The sequence below is a fragment of the Ceratosolen solmsi genome, unplaced genomic scaffold, assembly GCF_000503995.2.
Source record: "Ceratosolen solmsi marchali unplaced genomic scaffold, CerSol_1.0 scaffold30, whole genome shotgun sequence".
NCBI lineage: Eukaryota > Metazoa > Arthropoda > Insecta > Hymenoptera > Agaonidae > Ceratosolen > Ceratosolen solmsi.
Genome location: NW_011948421.1, coordinates 9,338,110 through 9,361,122, shown reverse-complemented (window position 1 = coordinate 9,361,122; position 23,013 = coordinate 9,338,110). Strand labels below are relative to the sequence as shown.

Sequence of the window (23,013 nt, the reverse complement as noted above, 5' to 3'; positions counted from 1 at the left end):
AAATAGTAATAATACATGAAGAAAAATAACAAATAAGTGAAGTGCATTATTAAAAAAATTTTTTTTAATTTTTATTTCTTATTAGTAATGAATTTTTCTATTAAGTATTATATTTAAATTTTTTTAATTTGAATTTATTTTAAAATGATTGAATTTGAAATGATAAAAAAAATTTAATCATATTACTTAAGTATATTTATATTTCATTTATTTATTTTTATATCTTTCATTACAGTATTTGGTTAATTCATTTGTATATTTTCAATTTAATTGATATTAAATCCTTTATTTTATATTCAATTAAAGGAAAGTAGAACGAAAGTTCTACTAGTGTTATTATAAATACATGCAGACGCATGCGGGCATCATAGCACGTATTCTTTTCAACAAACGCAGATATGATTAATATGATACTTTCAATCAAGTATTGCCTCAAAAATCTAAAAAAATAAGATTACATGATGAACATGTTTTTTATAGGTAAAATAGGTATCGATTATCGTACACTTATATTTGTTTAAAATTTCCAATAAAAGTTGATGAAATAGTGAAATGGATGGAAACAAGTGTCAAGAATAACATTATTAAATATTATTATACTACTAATCATTATTTACGTGAAATATTAATAAATAATTTTAAAAAGATACGAATAAAATATTTTTATTGTACTCAATTGGACATAGTGATTTGATTATTTGAGTAAATATGCGCTCTACGCTCAATTGACTTCATTCAATGATTTAATCTTTTTAAGCTTATTTATCAGTAATGTATGCATTGAAATATTTATTTAGTATAAAGTAATTAAACAATTTTAAGTTTTTGAAAATACTGTTCATTGCAGCAGAAATATTCTTATTAGTAATTAGAAAAATTAATGATTTTTTAAAAATTCACTATTATATATGCAAAAAACACTAAACATTATTTATTTTGAAATTGTAACTTATTTGAATTCCAAATTTTAAATTTCGTTTTGAAAATTCATTGCAAAGGTATTTTAATAGATCGTAATTATATAACATGAAATCATGATACAACAGCTATAGATCGGAAACACATGATTTCATTAGTGTAATACGGTACTCGTTAAGCTACCTTACAAATGGCGGCATTGAAATACGTTAAGTTTATAATTATACGCATGGCGCAAGGCTAAACCTACTGGGGAAACCTGAGTGTTTTAATATCTACGTTCTTAATTCAAGCGTGGTATTATTGTAACTTTTACTCGAAAGACCCTAATACCAAAGGCTGAGAAGACAATCGAAATAGTGAATAGTTATGGGCAACGTTCATGCTGCAAGCGCATTACCCCGATCATCGATGGGATTTCAACCGTCATCGACGAGTTTACCTCAAGATGACCCTATAAATCCGTCTACTCGCTCGTCAATGAGCTTTCAACCTTCACAAAATTCATCTGAAGATGATTTGCTAGCAACCTCTGCTGGATCTACATTTCTTGGAAATCCTGGTACAATGGAAGATTTACATAAAATGTGCAAAGGTGAATCAAGGCTAAAATTATTTATTCATTTTTTATTAAGATGTTTTACCTTAATAATTTGAAACTTTTATTTCTTTTTAATATTTAAATTTTATAAACTTTAACCAATTTATTTTATTTAATACTAACGATATGTAAGGTATCAATTATTAGTAGAAAATTAAAAATGAATTAAATAATGTAACAATCATAAAGAAATAATTATACAAAACAATGTTTTACATTATTCTCATTATAACTATTAATTTAAAAAGTAATAATTGAAATAAAAATAATTTATAAAATAATAATTTTTAAACAATTTATTCTTTTATATATATGAAATATTATCATATAGTTTTATAATTACACTTTGTATATTTTATCTCCCTTTTAGAAATATTTCCAGTAAATTTTGAGGGTGCAAAATTAATGTTAAGTAAAGGTCTTAGCAGTCATTTTCAAATTTCCCATACAATTAATATGAGTTCTTCTATTATGCCATCTGGTTATAGGTATAAAATAAATAATTTGAGATAAATTAAAATTCATTCTTAATTTAATTAAAATTCAATTTTTACATTTTTTATAACTATTATTTTTATAGATTTGGGGCAACTTATGTAGGAACAAAACAAATATCACCTTCAGATATGTTTCCTGTTTTAATAGGTGATATTGATCCAACTGGAAATCTTAACGCTAATGTAATTCATCAATTTACGAATAGAATACGAGGAAAATTAGCTACACAAGTACAAAGAAATAAATTTACAGCTGTACAAATGACAGCTGATTACCGTGGTGATTATTATACAATGTCATTAACATTAGGAAATCCTGATATTATTAATAATTCTGGTAAAGATTAAACATGTATTATATAAATATATTTAAATGCAGAAGAAAATTTCAAAATCAATATTCTGTACTATTTTTAAATTGTTTGATATAATTTGTAGGTTTACTTGTTATGCATTATCTTCAAAGTTTAACAAAAAATTTAGCACTAGGTGGGGAATTACTTTATCAACAAGGTCCTGCAGTTCCTGGAGGTTATATAGCAGTTGTATCTGCTGCTGGCCGTTATATAAATGGAAATTCTACTATAAGCGGAAGTATAGGTATATTACTAAATAATATTTACCAATATTCTTTCTTTTGAAGATTAAATACTTTAATATTTATTTTGCTCGATTTATATATTAAATTAAAAATTTTTTATAATTTATTATAAATTGATAATTGAATGTATGATAAAAAATTATACTTTTTTATTTTTAGGTCTTGCTGGTTGTCATATCTGTTATTATCAAAAAGCTAGCCAACAAATACAAGTTGGTGTAGAATTAGAAGTTAATAATAGAATACAAGAAGCAGTAACTACAATTGCTTATCAAGTAGATTTACCAAAAGCAGATATAGTTTTTAAAGGTTAACTTTTTATTTATATTTTATTTATATTGATACAAATTTTTTAATAAATTTGTATTAAAAAATTTCTTTTGATTATAATCAATTTAAAAGATGATTTATTTATTATTAATTCATATTATATTGCTTTATATTATATGTGTTTAACCGTTTTTTTAAGTTTATTTTTGTATGTAATTATATAATTACTGTAAATTAATTTTCAGGAAGTGTAGACTCAAATTGGAAAGTTGGTGGAATTCTAGAAAAAAAATTACAACCTTTGCCTTTCTCATTTTCCCTCAGTGGAGAACTAAATCATAATAAAAATCAGTTTAGGTTGGGCTGCGGTCTATTAATTGGTTAATTCTTTATTTTACAAAATGTAATATTTTTTTATGAATTACTATTGTCATAGATATCATTAAACTCCATTTCCACTTGATATAATGAATAATGTAATATAATGACTGCTTTTAATTTCAACTGTATTTTATTATATAACATAATATTTGAAATGTAATTTAAATTAAGTACAAGTTAGACAGTCTATAAGAACATTAATTTTCTGTTAATTTTCATATAAATAGATGAATAGTAAATTGAGTCAATAGATTCATGAACAAATGTAAATAGTAAAAGTGTTTTTTATTCTTTAGTTGATGCAAAAGTTCGTCTCTTATATAGCGCCAATTTATATATAAATTTAGAGTATTATCCACTTCACATATGTAGGTTTTGATGTTTGACAAAAGTAATTTAAAAAAACTTTAAAAAAATTTGAAACATTTTAAATATAATTTTTTCTAAAAAGGCACAATGCTTTGCAAAGGTATACAAAATTTTTTCCTAAAAATACACTAGCTGTTGAAATATTAGTTTTAATTGAAAGTAATTCACATAAAACAACTAAATGTTAGAGGAATTCTTGAATCAATGAATAGTTTAATGGATTACCTTCAATTATTACCAATATTTCACTTACAGAAACAATGAATAAATATTTAAAAACTTGAGCTACTTATGTCACATTAAATAGTTAATGATATATTTGCAAAACATTATGTTTTTGAGTAATAAAAATGCATTTATTGAAAATGTTATTTCTCTGTTTTTAATAATTAACACAATTTTACAATGTAATACTGTTTAATACCAGCAATAAGGTGAATTATTACATGTATTTATATAAATAAATAAACTTATACATGTATGTACATATATATGTATATATATATATATATGTTAAAATATTTCAATATGAACATTTATCACATTATTAGTGTGATTTTAGTTTAGATAAATTTTTAATTTCTCAAATGTAATATGTCGTGCATTGAAATACATCTAAATTATAAAAACAAATTTAAATATTTTATATTTGAAATATTAAATATAGTGAATTTTATGTATTATAAAAAGAATATTTTCATTTATAAGGATCTCTAAAGAAAGATACAAAACTATTTTCACAAAATTATCAAATCTTTTAAGTAAAATTATTTGATTTTTATAATTTTAATTTATAAATATTGTTAAAATTTAAAAAAAATAAAATTCTAATTTTTACACTAAATTGCTAATATTCGAATAAAAATATTTTAACTGTACTAGTACAAATTTATATATTTTCGAATAGCACAAAGAAATAAAAATAAAATTCGTTATTTATTTATTGTTTAATTTAGATATTAATTATTTTCGAAATGAAAATATTGATTAATAATAGCTACAAACGTTTGAAGTAAATATTTACCAAATATAATATCCATTAAAAATGTTTCTTTTAGCTATTAATATTTTTAAATATGATATTAAAATTTAAATAAATATTGATTGAAAGAGGTTTATGTATTTGATAATTAAAATTAAAAAAAATATAAACTATCTTGTTTTTTTTTATTTAATGAATTTGTATACACTTGTAATTATTTACTAATAATAAATATATGTAAGTAAACTTAACTTAAAAGGTCTTTAATATATTTTATATTTTCTATAATTATTTTAATTATGAAATAAAATTATTTTTAAACAATTTAATATTAAATATATATTGTTAAACAAAAAATACATTCCATTTTACATATTTTTATTAACATTTATAATTATAATAGTTATGTATATAGAATTTTATTGAATCATATTAATTTTTATATTTTTAAAGTGATAGCGTTTTCTATATTTTATTAAAAAAAATAATTGTATACATTAAAAGTTATTAAAAAATTTACTGAAAAACTTAATTATATCACTGAAGTGACTTTAATTAAAATGTAATTGCACTGACTATAATAATTAAAAGAATTATTTGCACATCGACATATGTAAGAAAAATTAAGTAAATTGCTTCTTAAAAAAGAATAGAACAGGAATTATTACTATAAATAACTTTCATTTATTACAGATTTTCAATATTTTTCAAGCCAAATCTGAATATATATATATATATATATATATATATATATATATATATATATTGGACAATATAAAAATTTTTATTTTATCACACTTTAATTTAAGCATAGAATTGAACAGGTAGGTAAAGTACATAACTGGTCAAAAAGTATACAGTATACTAAGTTATAATTATTTCATTATTTCATGTGACGATGCAAGTTCGAGAAGAATAATATAGTATCCCGAAATTAACATCTAATTATCACAAAATGCTATTCTTGTAATATTAACTATATATTTTAACAAAATTATAGTGGTATATATTTTGCACATCTAGTAGAATCTCTATAATACTACAATCAATAATTAGCGGCTAAATTAAATTAAAGTGCATATGGTTCAAGCAGTCGTTTAAATAGCTAAGCTGTTTGTTAGAAAGCAATTATCATACATTTCTGTTTTCTTATATTACTTGCTCATATATGCTCAATTGAAAGTCTAATAATTGAGACTTAAAAATCTAGCTTCTTGAAATATTTTAGCATTGATGATTAAAGCTATGCTAATCGTTCCATTTCATGAGATTATATTGGCTATTACGTTATCTTCGTCATTGATATATTTAAAGGAAATCTGAAAATATAAAATGTATCATTGTGTCTGCTATTCTGAAGAGACCTTATCTGAAGTTGATTTATAACTTACGTAAAAAAATGATTTGTTATATAAAGTCATTTTTTTAAAATTCTTTCCGTAAACTGAATTGTCATAAAACTATTTTATTAAAAAAAATAACACGATCTTTCCAGAAGGCAATGATTATTAATACCAATTGAACGATATACTTATTTATGCTTATACATGCTGTTTTACCCAATACCGTTTATATATATAAATAAATACATGTACAAATGTATAATTACTACACAAGTTTAACGTCTTAATACAAACATATTGTAAAGAAGATAATATATTATATAACATATTATGTTATACATTAAATCATTTAAATACTCGTGCACAAAAGACAATACATTATACAACACATTACAATAATAATTGGATAATATAAAACACTGATAGCTTTTATCAGAATTAATAATCCATATTGCATCCTCATATCAAGCAGCCACTCATTAAATTATTCAAATAGTCTAGAATGTTTAAAAAATGCTTTTGTAGTTTTTAAATAAGTTTATGAATTTTATAAAATAATAATTAGAAATATTTTTTTGGGACTAATATGTATTTACTTTTATAGTGATATTTTAATCTTTTTTATTTTGTTGAGTAGATTATGAACGACTTTTTACAGTAATTATAATTGTATTTTTAATGTTTACAATATTTATACTCAATGAAAATATAAGGATTAGCTATGCTATAGATCACTTGTTAAAAGATTAACTTTTAATCTTTGTACTTTGAAATTTCTGATGATCATTTTCTTTATTATTTTTTTTCTGAAATAAACATAGTATTATATATTTTATTTTTTTAGTAAAGGAAGTTTTTTTCCTATGTATAATGTATTATATTATAATATATCATTACAAAATTACCTATAAGTTCTAAAAATTTTTAAATAATTTAGTTAACGGAATAAGAAAATTATTTAGATCTACACAAAGAAAAATTGATAAAAATATAAATTTGTGCTATTTATATCATCATTTCAAATACATATTAAAAATGTAAGTTTTATTATTTACATATATTATATAAATTTTGTATATATTATATAAATATAATTTATTGTATGACAATATTTAAATTTTTTATATATATTCATAATAATTCATAATTCTATTTCAGAATATATAATTAATAAAGTAATTTTCAAATTATTGTATGAGAATTTTATTAAAAAACTATGACAATGTACAATTATATAATTCATTTCCAATCTCGGAAGTGTAGCTGATAAAATAAAATGTATTTATTTTGTAAGATTACTAATCTTATCATACATAAAGAATGGATTTAAATCTACTACAAATTGTTACATATGCAAAAAAGTTCAAAAGTAATCAGGTTTTAATTTATTGCTATCTATCAGAATAATAAATTATTAAAATAAATTATAATATTAGAATTCATTAACACTGCGCGTGTAAACATGCATTTACATTATTTATGTCATTGTCTGCTTATCATATATAACAATTACTCCAAATTTTTTAAATATTTAATAAACGACAAAATTTAATAAGACAAAATTTGCTGTTTTTATTTGATATCCTGATTTTGTTATATTTATCAATAGTTTTAAAGTAAGTAACGTGTATAAATATATTTTAGTCTTGTAAAAATAACTTTAGGTATAAACATATATATTTAATGATCTCATTTATATATCTTAAAAAAAATTTTAATTTTTTAAATTAACGCTGAATTTTTGAAAGATTAATATGCATTAAAAATATGTTAATATATATATATATATATATATATATATATATATTAAAATAAGTAGTTTATGTTTAAGCACTATAAGTTAAATAAAGATAATAAATATAATTTATATTGCAATCTTATATATTCTTGTAAATATTAAATTTGATATATCTTAATTTATTGTTGATACAATAGATTAGCTCAGGAAAAATTTACTGTAGATATTTGTAGCTATTAAATCCTCATTACTTGAATTGATGGAATACATAGCAATAACATTAATTTGCTTCTTTGATAAAATCTTTAATATAGTTTAGTATCGAACACGGTCTTATATATCTGCTTAAGAAGTTCTTTAAGAACGAGAGTTCTATTGCAGATTTGTAGTAACATTCTGAAGTAGGAGCATCCCATAATATATGAACTAATTTCGTACATAATATACGTACACGATATATCAACATCTATAGTTAATATATATTATTCAAAAAATTCATTAACTTTTTATTTATTAATGATTTTTTTTTTCATATTAAATATAATAGCAAATAATCCTTTTTACAAATATTTTTTTATTTTTATTGCTTATTGGACAATTATTAACAATTTAAAAAAAAAACTAAATCGAAAATATTGTGCTTATTTAATGATATTTATATTTATTAAGCTTCTTAATATATATTTTTTCAAATTATATAGGCAATATATATATATTATACTTATTACTAAGTGAAAATATTCAAGTACAAAGTATTGTAAAAATATTTGTGTGATATTTTAATATTAATATAATTTTTTACCGACATATTGATTTTAAGACTAAAAATGTAATAAATTATTAAAAAGAGTAAATATTACTTTGCGAGTGAAATATGTAGTGCTGAAAATCGAACAAAACCTTAGATTTTTTAACCAATAAGGCTATGAAATTTCTGGACAAATAGTAGCATGTTAAATAATAAATCTATGAATGATCCAAAATAGTTTATACTCAGTTATTGATTGAATACAAGTTATTCATGGAAAATATATATGTATTATATATAATATGTAAACATTTACACAGTATACTTAAGGAATACTTAAATATTTAGACTTCCTCTCTAAATTAAGTAGGCATCATTTTTTCAGTAAATATGTTTTTTATTTAAGATTATTAAATAATATTTATTACTATTATTATTAAATAAAATGTTGAAAAGTGTATAAAATTATTTATTTTCAAATGACCATTGACAATAACACGAAAATAAATTTTATATGAATTTTAATTAAAAAATAAATTATATTGAAGAAAGCATATTTATTAATACTTATACAAAAAATAAAGTAGAAATACGATCTTTAATTTATTGTGTTTTTAAATGCTTTTATAATAACGTAATACCATTAACATATAAAATTAAAAAAATTAAAATATGTCAAGCTAATTTTAGTTTACATAGAAAAAAGATGTAAGACTAGAGAAGATTAAGAATATTTTTAAAAAAAGGCTATTATAAGAAAACAATTGAAAAATAAAAATACTAAAATAAATTATTCAAATTTTGTGCATTAAAAATTATCCATTATTATATATAAATCTTTTATAAATATTATTTTAAGTTTAGAATTAAGAAATGCAGTGTTTTTTTCAGATAACGTAATGAGTAGAATATAAAGTTGCCATTTTATTTTAAATGTTCACCCCAATTAACAGCGACACCGTTCTGATAACGGTTTTAAACAAAACTAGAGGTATAAAGTTATTGCCTATAGCTAAGTTTAATTTCATTAGAAAAAACTATACAGTATGATGTTAAAAAAAATTTTAAACAAATAAAATGATTTGAAATAACTATTATAGATTTTGTTAATATTGAACAATAATTAGTTAATTATACTTATCGGTATTATTTATTATAAATAGTCAAAGATTTATGTTATATCTAGAAATTATTAATTTTTAATGCAAAAAGATTTATTAAAAAATTTGATAAAAATTCTTTATAAATTTTAAGTATATGTGTTAATTATGTAGCATGCGAAAGATTCTGTAGAATTTGTTTTAATTAATCAAAATACAATTTATTAATTATAGAAATTGATAATGATAATTATTATTATACTGTAATGAATCAATGAACGTTTATAAGAATTAATATTTTCTGGCTTTTCCTTTAACTTATTTTTAAAAATACCTATTGATTTTTTGTAATATTTATAAATAATTAATAAACAGTAAATTGAGATATATTATCAAATATTTTTTAAGTTTTTAAGTATAAATAAAATAATACATTATAATAATAATATATTGTGTATTAAATATGTATATGTGATAGGTATCAGAAATTGTTAAACACATACAGAAATAAATATATATTTATAGTGTATAAAGATAAATGAAAATCTAATTAATTAAAATATATCTTTTTATTCTAATCAAATTAAAATATTGATTATTAAATATTATCAATTGAACTTCTGTAATATTAATAAACTATAATTATTATATAAAAATATAGTTACTGCATAAATAAATGAATAAATACTATATGTCAACAAAATTGTATCTATTAATCAATTATTTCAATTACAAAATTAATTATCATTATTATATAATTAAATAATTAAATAAAACTTAAACTATTGAAAGAAAATATATTTATAATATACAGTTTTTAGGTTAATTACAAATTTTTAGTTAATTTTTTAATTACATTTCTTGTATATATGAATGTATATATTTATATTCTTGTATATATTTATATATGAAAAAGAAAACAACTTTTAAAAAGTTATTGCTTGATTTCTTTAACTTAATTTTTTATCAATTTTATTATTATGTAAAATTTTATTTATTAATAATAGCTTTAATAGATTTATAGAAAAATAGATTGTTTAGTTTCAGTCTTTCATAGTTAATCAATGAAAAATTTACAATTTATTTTATGCAGTGAATAATTATACTTAATATAAATTAGTTTAAATTATTTTTTCGCTAAGTTCGATTATATTAATAATTTAGATTTAAAATAAATGAAAAAACTTTCGTTTTGAATTTAGAATTAAAAACAATAAATATAATATTATAATTCAAATGGTTGTAATATATTTTTAATGTATTAAATTCGATTCTTAAGATACCTAGAACTTCAATTTAAATTTTTACTAGTTTTCTTTTGGTTCAAGTTATCTAGAGTTTGCCTACAGAATCATTTATCGATGATGTACAAATATGGATACTTCCCCGAACTTTTTAAGGCTTAGTATAAGTCTCTATAATAAGAGCACTGTACCAACGACTGTTAAGAAAATATTAAAACATGTTTCATCTTATGAAGATATTTTAGATTTTATAATCTCATTGTCTATATTTCTGATACTTTTGAACCCATCGTAGTTAATACATATTTTAAAAATAAACTTTAGAAAAGTCTAAGCATGTTTTATTGGTTCTTTAATTAATTTCATCTTTATATTGTGGAATGTTTTCTTTTTTCATTTGTTTCACTTAAATTCAGCATATTAACAACAAAATTCATCTAGAAGGACCATAAATAAAATGATATTTCTTAGGAATTGATAGTATCGTGATATGATTTCGAATCGTTTTATCTTTGGAACTTTTTTACGTTCTGTAGACGTATTGAGGCTAAAATGTCAACTATGTTTTCTGGATAGCATTAGGTGACTTCATTATGTATTCAATGATTAACTATATCATTTTTCTTAAACAGAATTATTATTTACTTCACATAGTCTGTATTTTCCAAATAGACGAATATGTACTATTCTATGGTTGTATACATAATCCATCAGGCATTAGAAAACGGTAGAAGCAGATTTAGTTCAAACATAATAATGCTTTATTGCACGAAGCTGTGATTTCGTAATGGAAATACAACCAAAAATTTGTTTTCTATAAATCTATTAATATCCATTTTTCAGATCCACGATAGATAAATAGCTGACTTGTTGAATACATGATAAGATGTATTCATTAATTAATGTTTACATAATGGAGTTGCAGGATTAATTAGATGTAACTGAAAATTTTTCATTCTCTCTGTATATTCATAATTATTTAACACTATATTAGAACGCTTTCATTAGACCCGTTAATAAACGACGAAGAAATAGTTGGAACCCAATATAGATTAAATTATAGATTAAAAATTTTTTTTTTAATTAAATTATAGGGCAAAATTTTCAATGCTTTTTAATATTCTAGCACTTCCTTTAAGATATACGGTGAAGTTCTTTATTAAAAATTTCAATTCTTAGTACTCTAAATATGTAATCCTAGTAGAATTTTTTATCTTTAACTATATACCCAGGTCTATATGGGGACACATATTGCATATGATGAAAGTACAATAAAGCTTATTAAGAAATTGAAATTTAGAATAAATTTTTACAATTTAAGAAATGTTTTCCATATTTATTTCTATGGCATTGTATACATTTTTATATTATTAATCAATACATCCATTTTAAGTAGGTCGAAGCCAAATAATGAATTGCGTAAAAAAGGTATAATCATATTTATGTCTTTATTTCGATACATCCAATTTTTTAAAAATTGTAAATTCAGTTCATTAATATTTATAAAAGTATTATTCTTTAATAATATATAATATTTATATGATATAATAATTATTATAAATAAGAAAGTTTTATATTATTTTAGCGTTTACTATGTTGAAATTTTAATGTCAATTAAGAAAATCCAATGTTTATTAATTATAAATAATTATTTAATTTGAGGCAAAGAAATAATTACATTTTTAAATTAAAGAAATAATTTTTTTTATTAAACAATATATTATTCTTTATTTTCAACCTAATTTAAATATATTTGTCATTTAAAATTTTAATCAATTTAATGTAACATTAAAAAAAATTATGTGATATTAATTATATAGGTATTATTCTATTTTGGAAATTTTATTATACTGTATTAATTAGTATTCTGTATCATGTAAATTAATTAAATATTTTTTATTAAAAGTAATTATTAAAATAAAATGTATCATGCACAAATTCATTATGTACTTGTAATACCTTTGAACCATAATTTTTATCAATTTTAAATTTTAAATAATAAGATTTCAATCAAATAAAAATTTAAATAATAGAATTTATTAAAATACTGTATGCAATATAAAATACGTTTCAAGAACTATATAAGCAGTGTATGACGACTTATATATAACTTATAAAATCATCAAATTAATTAATATAAAAAATTTTGCTTTCGATTGTATTTTCCACAGAAAAATTGAAAAAAAAGATGTACTTAAATGTTTTGAATATCATAAACAGTTTATATGATTGTTACACAAGATGTATACCCCATATGTACGTCACCGATTTATACCGATTTCTTTATAGTAAATTATATTTGCATAATAAAATTCTTTTTATTTTACTTACCCTCTGTATATTTTAATATCTATATGCATTTATATTTCACTTTCTTTTATCTTATTATCTTTTTGCTTTTGGGTTCAAACAACTTTGTTAAAGCCCTCTAACGCTCAACTCGGTGCCCTCTATAAAGTCGCGCGCTCTATGTGCGCTTTTTGCATTTATGACATGTATATATGGCGTGTAGAAAGACGGTGAGAGCTCGCGGCCAACGCAGCGGTCTGTGTCGATCATAGAGCGCTCGATCGCACGCGCGACTACTGCCACCGAGTGAGAGAAAAGGACAGAAAAAAATACAAAGTGTACTAGAACAAAATAGTTCAAATGATATCAAATGAATAAAGAAGTAAAGAGAAAATAAAGAAACTTTTCATTTTATTTTCTAAAAGTCGGAACAACTGTTGATTGAGTCGGTTTCTTTTAAATTTTTTTAACTGTGCGCGATTCAGTCGCTTCTTATTCATTGTTTTTAACTCACAGGTTCTATTAAGAATATTACTGATTTCAATTTTAAGTGCTGCGTACTATTCAACGTTTAGACGGTTTTCTGTTAATGTTCCATTATTCTTTGAATCTTTAATTAAAATAAAAGTAAACATTTGAACATTATTTGCTATATCGATAAATTTATTTAGTGCTTGATTTCAAGTAAAGCTATGAAGAGGAGAAGACGCTTTAACGAGAACAAAGAAGCTTCCGAGTTTCGTCCCAGAAATTTCGGTAAGTCGTCTTTTAACTTCACTTTTCAAAGTAGCTTTATTATAAACTATTTAGTAATTAGTTTAATATTCAAATGTTTATATAAATTATTAAACTTTAATCTTCAAATATTCAATCAGCATTATAATTGTAAATTATATAATTATTAATTCCTAGTAAACTATTTCAGCTAGAATATTTGTATTATATAGATATGTGTTGGTCTATTAAAAATTTAATTTCATACATGCGTACTTTATTAAAGTTTAAGTTTACATTATATACAATGGAATGAATGATCAAATACATGAAAGATTCATCCTAACAAAGTGTATAAAAAAGTTAATTATTAACCAACTCGACTTAGAAAGAATTTCAGAAGAAAGATTATATGAACAGGGCCGCTGACCAGTGAGTTACTAAAGAGCAAGGGCCATTCATGAGGGATGTATATGTATATTGGATATCAAAATGATGATAAGACCGCCCCTGTTCGCCCGATGACTCGTACACGCATCAATAGTGAAATGTAGTCATTCTATCGTGAATATGTTTAATATTCGTTTCTTTTGTTTTGCATTCAAATTAAGCATTGGATTATTATTTTCATTATTGAACTGTAAATTATCGATGGTACTTCACACAATTACGATATAGTCCTGATCAGTGTGTTATTCAATGTTTATCGAGTATTATTTTTTTAATAAAATACAAGACTTATTAAAACAGTAACTGTTGTGATTGTATATATCGTTTTTTAAGATGTGATTACTTTTATAACACTAGTGAAAGATTTTTCAAAGTATATTAATTGAACGAATATATTTATAATTAACACATTCAATATTAAAGACTTTGAAATAACTTCTTATTAATTATATAAGACTAAAATCAAATAAATATTTTAATAGTTAATTAAATGAATACATTTATTTATGCAGCATTATTGTATAAATTATACATTAACATTTTAATGTTTGTGAAAATATACTGTCAACCTATTAATATCACGTCGCTGTAAATTTTTTATTAGAAAATTTAAGAAATAAATATATACATAATTATTTAGAGTATAAAAATAAATTAATATCCAATTTAATAAGTTTACCAACCTATAAATAATTCTAAGCATATTAGATAATATTGTAAAATAATGTACGCGTAATTTATCCACGTGGTTCTAAACGGATAATGAAGATACATTTTTTTTTATTTTTATATCTTAGCTTAAATTTTGTATATAAATATATGTGTTTGTATATGTATTTTTAAAAATAAAAAATGAGGATCTAAAAATATTTCAAACAAGATTATGAATTGATGTGTATATGTACTTTTATATATTTTGACTTATCATAATTTAATGAATGGTCAGTGTAATTATATAATTTCATGTATTTTTATATTATTTTCTTTAAATTAAGTTGAATTAAAATTTAAATTTAATTAAATTAAATTATTATAAATTATTAAATTAAATATTAAAATTTAAATTAAATTTAAATTAAATTAAATAAAATGTAGTAAACTCCTAAAATATATGTGTGATATTTAATTTATTTAATTATAATGCACTATATTTATTTATTTATATAAAAAAATCTCAAAATATAAATTAAATAAAACATCTACATAGCTTTTGCCGTGAAAATACTTTTCACAATAATTTATTATTATTTTTAAAATTTACGATATGATTCATAAGCTTAATAAATGAAAACTAAATTAAATTTTTTTAAACATACATTTCATTTACTGTATACGATGAAATAAATAGAAGACAATAAAATGTAATAAACGAAAATTAATTATTTAATGGACGTATACTACAGATATGAAAATATGTAATTATTTATTTGTAATTTCTTTATTTATTTGTATTTATTTGTTATTTATCTTATTATTAAAATCTTATTATTATTCTTATTATTTATTAACAAATATTTATTAATATTAATATATTTTTTAATAAAAAGTAAAAATTTGCTACACTTTTAATGTCAAGTTAGGTTTATTAATATAAACAAATAAATTATTTATAATAAAATCAAAATTTGAAACCAATAAAGTCCTTTGAGAAATTCATATTACTCATAGATACTATAAAATATATCAGTTATTTATTTAAAAAAATTTTATTTTAGTTTCTTTGATTTTCTAATAAGAATAAAATCATCTAAATAACTTTTGATTTTGATACATTACTTTAAACTTCGCTAATAAATTAAATAGACTTTACAATTGATTAAACTTTTTTGTGTAGCTTAAAAATTGAACTAGAATAAAATGTTATTATAAAATTTATCTCAAGTTTTTTATTTTAGAGGTTAAACACGCATCATATACATCTGCTATAGAAAAGTATTAATAAAAATATATTTTCATCAGTAATAAATACATTATAATAGTTATAAACTAAACTAATTTTTAAATATTCATTATTATTAATGTCTTCCATAAGTGTGTCGATTTTTTTTAAATAAGTAGATTTCAAATTTTGTTAATCTTTACATCATTTCATTAATATTTCATTATATAGATATTATTACGATAAAATAATACATCCCATTTTTTTATATAAAAAGCACATATTAACTAGCCACAAACTACATATATGAATATTATACATATACTTTTTATGATTTAAGACATCAAAAATATTAAAAATATATTATATGATTTATTGTGATATTAATATTTATTTTATATTAATATTTTTAAAAATTCAATGAAATCCAAGAATCATTTTATTCTTGTTATTTATTATAACTCTGAACACAAAATATTAGTATTGTTTAAAAGTTTCTTTTTAATATTATAATAAAAAATACTTAATGAAAAATAAAACAATTATATATAAATATATATACCATGCTTTTCTTTTTGTCCATTTATGTAATTAAAATGACAAATATATGAACTTGATTTCGAAAACTAAATAGAATAAAATAATACAATTCATGTAAAGAAAAAGTTTAAAATTCAGTGTTAATTTAAATTTTCACAACTAATTTAATTAAATTATTAAAGGTATTAATACCAATTAAATAACTTTAATATTTTTGTATGCACTATATTTATATTATACACAAAATACATTCAATTTATCATGATAAAGCATCGAAATTGTTTTTATTAAAATAATTATTTTAAACAATAAATTGTTATTGTATATTCAATATTTTAATCGATTATCATACTAGTTTATATTTAAAATAAAAATAAAAAATCATTGTCGTATTTCAATTCATTAAAATGCATCCTATCGATCATAAAGTATTATTTATTTATATGTATATAATATTTTGTTATTTAATTAAAATGTTATTTTAATATTTATCTTTTAAATTATGTATTTAATATTGTAATATTGTACAGCATAAAAAATATAAATTGTTTTCAAAAGTGTGAATAAATATTGGGATTCACAAATGTTTGTAATATTTTATTATTTATAATCTTCATTTTATTTGGATTAAATATTACATTTAATCAATAATTTTGTTATGCTTAGATGTAGATTCCTTACTATACAATTCTGAACATTTATGTTAAATCAAAGAACTCTCGTTTCATCTATCTATATGAACAATATAGTCTTTTTTAATTATCTAATTTCATGTTATCATAACGAAAAAATCATATAACGCAACCTTATCATGGTTCTTAGCTAATAAGGCAGTTGAAAATGATTATTCCTGACTTACTTCAAGATTAAGGTAATAGTTCGGAAGTATAAGTATTGACAATTTAGTTTGTGATAAACTTATGCTTTAATTATATTTCATTTAACTTTTTGATTAAATATTTAAGTATTGAAATTATTTTTATAAAAAATATAGCAAAATAAACAATTTTCTTTCATATGTTAGTATCGACTTAATTTACATTTTCAAAAACTAATAATATATTTAGATTATTAATTTTATTGTTTGTTTACTACAAAAATTGTCTAGTTGTACAAATCCTATATTATTATTAGTTCGTTTTAGTAGTTAGATTTTAGTTTTATGTTGATACTCATTGTTTATTATTTGTTTCCGTACCTAATATTAAATTTTAAATAAAGTTGCTATTAAATTATTTTAGTTTTTACATTAATTGTAAAAATCTTTATTATCTATTTTTTATCTACATATTCTTATAGTTTTTATATTTTAGAAAATACGATAATAATTAATGTTAAATAAAGAACTTAAAACAAAAACTTTAATTTCCAATAGTTAGCCTTATCTATAATTTGTATCTATAATATTTCCCAATCATATGAAGGTAAGGTATGATCGTTTTATGTCATTAAATAATTGATAAAATGACATTACAGTATAATTTATTGCTATGTATTACAATAAATTCTAATCTATCGTTACTATAAATTTATAATTTACTCTATTTAAGAATTAATTTATATTAAAATATAATGTTCAAAAAATCTAAAAAATGGTATAATCAATAAAATCAAAAGACATTTTATTATACTCAAATTCATTATATTATCAATCATTATTTAGTAAGTATATTCATAATGATCGTACATATTTTCTCTCTTTTTAATAATCGCTTATTTATCTCATGTTATTCAAACGAAATAATAAATTTGATTTAAATTTCGATAATATTTGATACAATATTTGATAAAAATATAAAAATATAAATTTTACATTTCTATTTTTTATATACTTTTTTTTATATATTGTTTATTTCAAATAGTACTGAAAGTATCGTAAAGTAGATAAAATATATTATTTACAATAAAAATATTTATAATAAAAAATAATTGCTTATGGTATAATTTATTTATATTAATTTTTTATAATTGCCTGATTAATTTTCTTCTTTACGATTATTTATGTTTAAAAAGTATTTTAAGGTATTGTTTTAATTTGTTAATCTAGAAATTGGTATAAAAATAATTTAATGTATTATATTGTCATTTCCATCAAAGTGTAAATTATTATTTAAAAGTTTTTTCGACAAAGTATACGTTTTGTTTCTTTTTTTCAATTTACTATTAATTTTTTTAAATACATTATGTTATCTATTGATTGAAATAACTCATGTTAAATTTAATAATTTAATAATTGAATAGTCACAAACTAATGAATAAGAAAATTCATATCTAAAACTAATAAGATGTTAAAAGGTTTTGTCATGTAACTCATGTGTCAAGCTATAAATGATAGATTTATGAATGAACTCGACGTGGACGTAGAATCACGTGCGCTAGTATCGATATAGAATATATAGTCGATTGTTTTTAGGTACTCACACTTACCATCTAATAATATAAACTTGCTCATGCATCCATATCTGTGTGTACATTCGATTGTAGCACCTATATTTGATTCATCAACTGGTTCATGTATCGTAAGTGAGCGGCGTTTTAAAAAACGCCGAGGATTGAACATGTGACGCATGGTTGTTTTTTGTTTTGGGATTCTGCGATGAAAGTGCCGCAAACACGCGTACAAGCGAGTTAGTTCGTTTCTTAGGTGTATATGAACTAATTTTTATTTGGTTGTTTAACTATAGCATGATGTTTTGACTTTATACTCGCGTGTAAGCTCAATTTTATTTTTAATCAATATTTTATTTGTTGCTTCAGCTATATATTGTAAATAAATATTATATATTGCTATTACTTTTAGCGTGTTCTTTACAAATAAGTCGTATATTATAAAAATATTATAAAAATAAAATTATAAATGAAAAAATCAATTATTTAAACTGTTTCATATTGATTAAAATTAAGATTAATCAAGAAAATTTTAATTATTATACAATATTCTTTTATTTCTTTATTTAGTATTAATTTAATGGATCAAATATTTAACATGCAGATTATACGAGATTTAAATGTATTTACTTTTACATTAATGTTACATATTTATGTAGCTGGAAAGTATGAGATATAAATCTATTTAAAAAACTCATTTAATTATATAATATTTTTTATATCATAATTTTTTACATCATAACTAAATGGATATTTAATTTTTATATATTTATAATTAAAATTCAAGTTAAATTTTCTTTATTTGACACATCATAAGTTTTAATAAATTAATGAAAAAATTAATACATTTAAATGTTCGGATGGCTTTAAATGTTAATATTGTTAATTCTTCTGTTGAAATTAATATTAATAAATTTTTTTAATCTTTATAATTATTAAGTAATGATATAAATAAAGTCTATAAAAGTTCTACTTAAAAAAATTAAAATAGAAATTTTTTATACTTTAACACACATAAAATATGTTACAGGATAAATGTCCTCTTGTTTTCCAAGCATACATCGATTAGTTACTCCTGATACAATGATGTATAATTCCATATTTTAAATATGCGATTACGATCTTCACGAAATCCATTAAAAATGTTTAAGTAATGACAAATATACAAAATTGTTATTATTATTTATTTTTAATATCATAATTATTTTTTAATAAACGATTTTTTAGGGTCATCTAAAAAATATCATAATTTTAATTTCTCAATTATGTAACGGATTTATAAATGTTACATCGTTTGTCAAATTACGTACAATTCTTCGATTATTTCAATTTTACAAAGACATAATAACGTTCATGTGTTACATTATTTGTTAAATTACTTAATGTTTTTTCATCAATTAGTACTGTTAATTAAAATTTATAATACTATTTTATAACTATTATTATTTAATTTATTATTATTTTTTATACAATGAACACATTAAAATTGTTGTCTAAATCTTTAATTTATATAGACACAAATTTTTAAATACAAATATTTTTCAGAACAAATTTATTCCTAATTATTGATATATCATTATACAATATATTTTACTCATAAATAAGTTACATAAAAAGTAATAGATCATTAACTATTAAATAACTTCATTAAATAAAATTTTGAACAATTTTACTATAATTATTGTATTAAAAAATGAAAACTAAAATTGTATTATTATTATATGCTTATTTATGGAAATATATTATAGTTTTTATAAGTTTTTATTCTTAATTTTTATTGATAAATGATATTTCGAATCAATATTTAATCTTCAATAATGTTTAGTTTACTATAAAATTATCAGTTTCTAAATTATAATTTTGCTTGTTTTTGCAATTATAAAGTCTTATTTTATTTACAAATTTTATTTTTATTACCTTCGGAATTATTTATATATTCATAAAAATTTTACAAGTATTGAGCTTCGATATGAATAAAGATGTCCTAATTATTTTATATATTTCATCCATACGAAATTTTATAATACCTCTAAATATTTCATTCATTATCATTTACAATCTGTTTATATAGTATTATAAAATTATGAAAGCTAGCTATGACTTTCTAATAAAATATAAATCAGTAGATTGTTTAAAAAGAAAAAATTGTTTTCTTGATATGTGCTCATTTATTGATATTTTATCCAGTAAAAACTATAAGTTTAGCATGTTAAAGGTAATATGAATTATATTTTATATTATTAAATTTTTAAAAATAGCCTAGAAGTAAAATAATATGATTACCTTACAAGATGTCATCTTTACCTTTGCATTCCATGAGTTTTTTTCGCTTTTACTAGAACAGATTTAGAATCAATAATTTCCATTATATTTTGTTTAAAAAAAACGGTATTTTATTTAAGTTTATCAATAAAAATTAACGATATTTAGAAAGGTGTTTTATTTTGATTATCTTTTTTTATATAGAGAGTAAAAAATTCATTTTAATGTATTTTAATTCAAGTATAACAAAGTGGCATCAAATGTATTATTATATTAAGTATACTTATATTAAATGTTAAATATATTAGCTATTTACTAATTAAGTATGTACAAGTTTATAAATACATTATTTAAATGATGCATAAGTGTAGGACAGCATAAATTAAAATGATTATACCTTTATACCACTTTTATATTAAAGTTTCAAATATTTCAGACAACATAATATGAAGTGGAAACATAGATAATTTAATTTGAGTGCAGCGTCTGGGAAAGAGGTAAATTTCTTCACTTCGCTAACAGTTTGAGAAAGTCATAAAAACTGTAGTTGTTTATTGATAAGGAAAGCATTTGGAGACTAGTATGCAATTAAAGTTATGATCGTATTGACATTAATAGAGTCAATTCACAGAAATTGCAAGAAATTTAGATATTAAAGGTATTTCTGTTCAAGTAGAATAGACTGAGAGCACTTAGAATAAATAATTATTGTTTTCAGTAACAACAGTGGAAAGTAATGATGATTTAGCAATGACAAAAGGAGCTACCTAGTGTAAAGACGTTATTTCATCCAGTACTAGATACCAAACATCGATCAATAAATTTACAACGCAAAATCAGAGGACGCCATCAGAGTTTGAGATTAATAGTTTTTAATTGACCTTAAAATTCAAATGAATTATAATCAAGTACCAACTTATATCAATTTATAAGTTTCTCATTTACATAAATTTGAGGTTTTCTAAATTCAATAATAAATAATATATATTCAAAGATTTTTAAATAATAATATTTATTTTATTTTCTGTATTAAAAAATTTATAGGGAACATTAAAAATTCCTTTATAATAAAATACCCTTTTAAAGCAAGAAAAGTAAATTTTTTTTAATTTGATTTTTTAAAAACAACTATATTGATTATTTATTTATGAATATTTAAAAAACAATTATTTTTCTAATCTTTTTAAATTATATACTAATAGCTTAAATTTATACCTATTAAATTTTTTAAAATTATAGAGTATTTGTGATATTGATTATGAATACTAAGAATTTTAGATTAACTTTTATTTATTAACTACGATATATAAATTTTTGATACATAAATTCTATACTAAGTTATATAGAAAAAATTTTACAAATATATATAGACTAAAAATACAAAATATTGACAGATATACAATAATCAAATAAATCTTAGTATAAATATATACATATTTTTAATTTACTACATATAGTTAAAGCACTATGATATGTTAAAATAAGAATTTATATATTTTGAAGACAAATAAGTATACTTTTTTATTATTAAATATATTATCTAGATACTATTTACATAATAATAATTTGCATAAATGTTAATGAAATTTAGTAATATTATATGTATATAATTAAATTTCCATAATTATTGTTGATGAAGATATTATTACAATAGTTTATTTCTATAATAATTTATTTACTTATAATATTAATTTCTGCT

At 20.2% G+C, this 23,013-nt stretch overlaps 1 protein-coding gene and 1 long non-coding RNA gene across 2 annotated transcripts; both read left to right on the top strand.

The window, feature by feature from the left end:
• The first annotated feature begins 980 nt into the window (after positions 1-980).
• LOC105361731 (mitochondrial import receptor subunit TOM40 homolog 1) lies at positions 981-3,407 on the top strand. Its single transcript, XM_011498983.1, has 6 exons — positions 981-1,525; positions 1,890-2,007; positions 2,100-2,353; positions 2,455-2,616; positions 2,777-2,926; positions 3,133-3,407. The coding sequence occupies exons 1-6, from the start codon at positions 1,288-1,290 to the stop codon at positions 3,270-3,272; spliced, it is 1,062 nt and encodes a 353-aa protein (XP_011497285.1). The 5' UTR covers positions 981-1,287; the 3' UTR covers positions 3,273-3,407.
• A 10,206-nt stretch (positions 3,408-13,613) lies between these two features.
• Positions 13,614-22,214, top strand: LOC105361593 (uncharacterized). Its single transcript, XR_912845.1, has 3 exons — positions 13,614-13,837; positions 21,751-21,972; positions 22,033-22,214. It is a non-coding gene; the product is annotated as an uncharacterized LOC105361593 (long non-coding RNA).
• Positions 22,215-23,013: the final 799 nt, after the last annotated feature.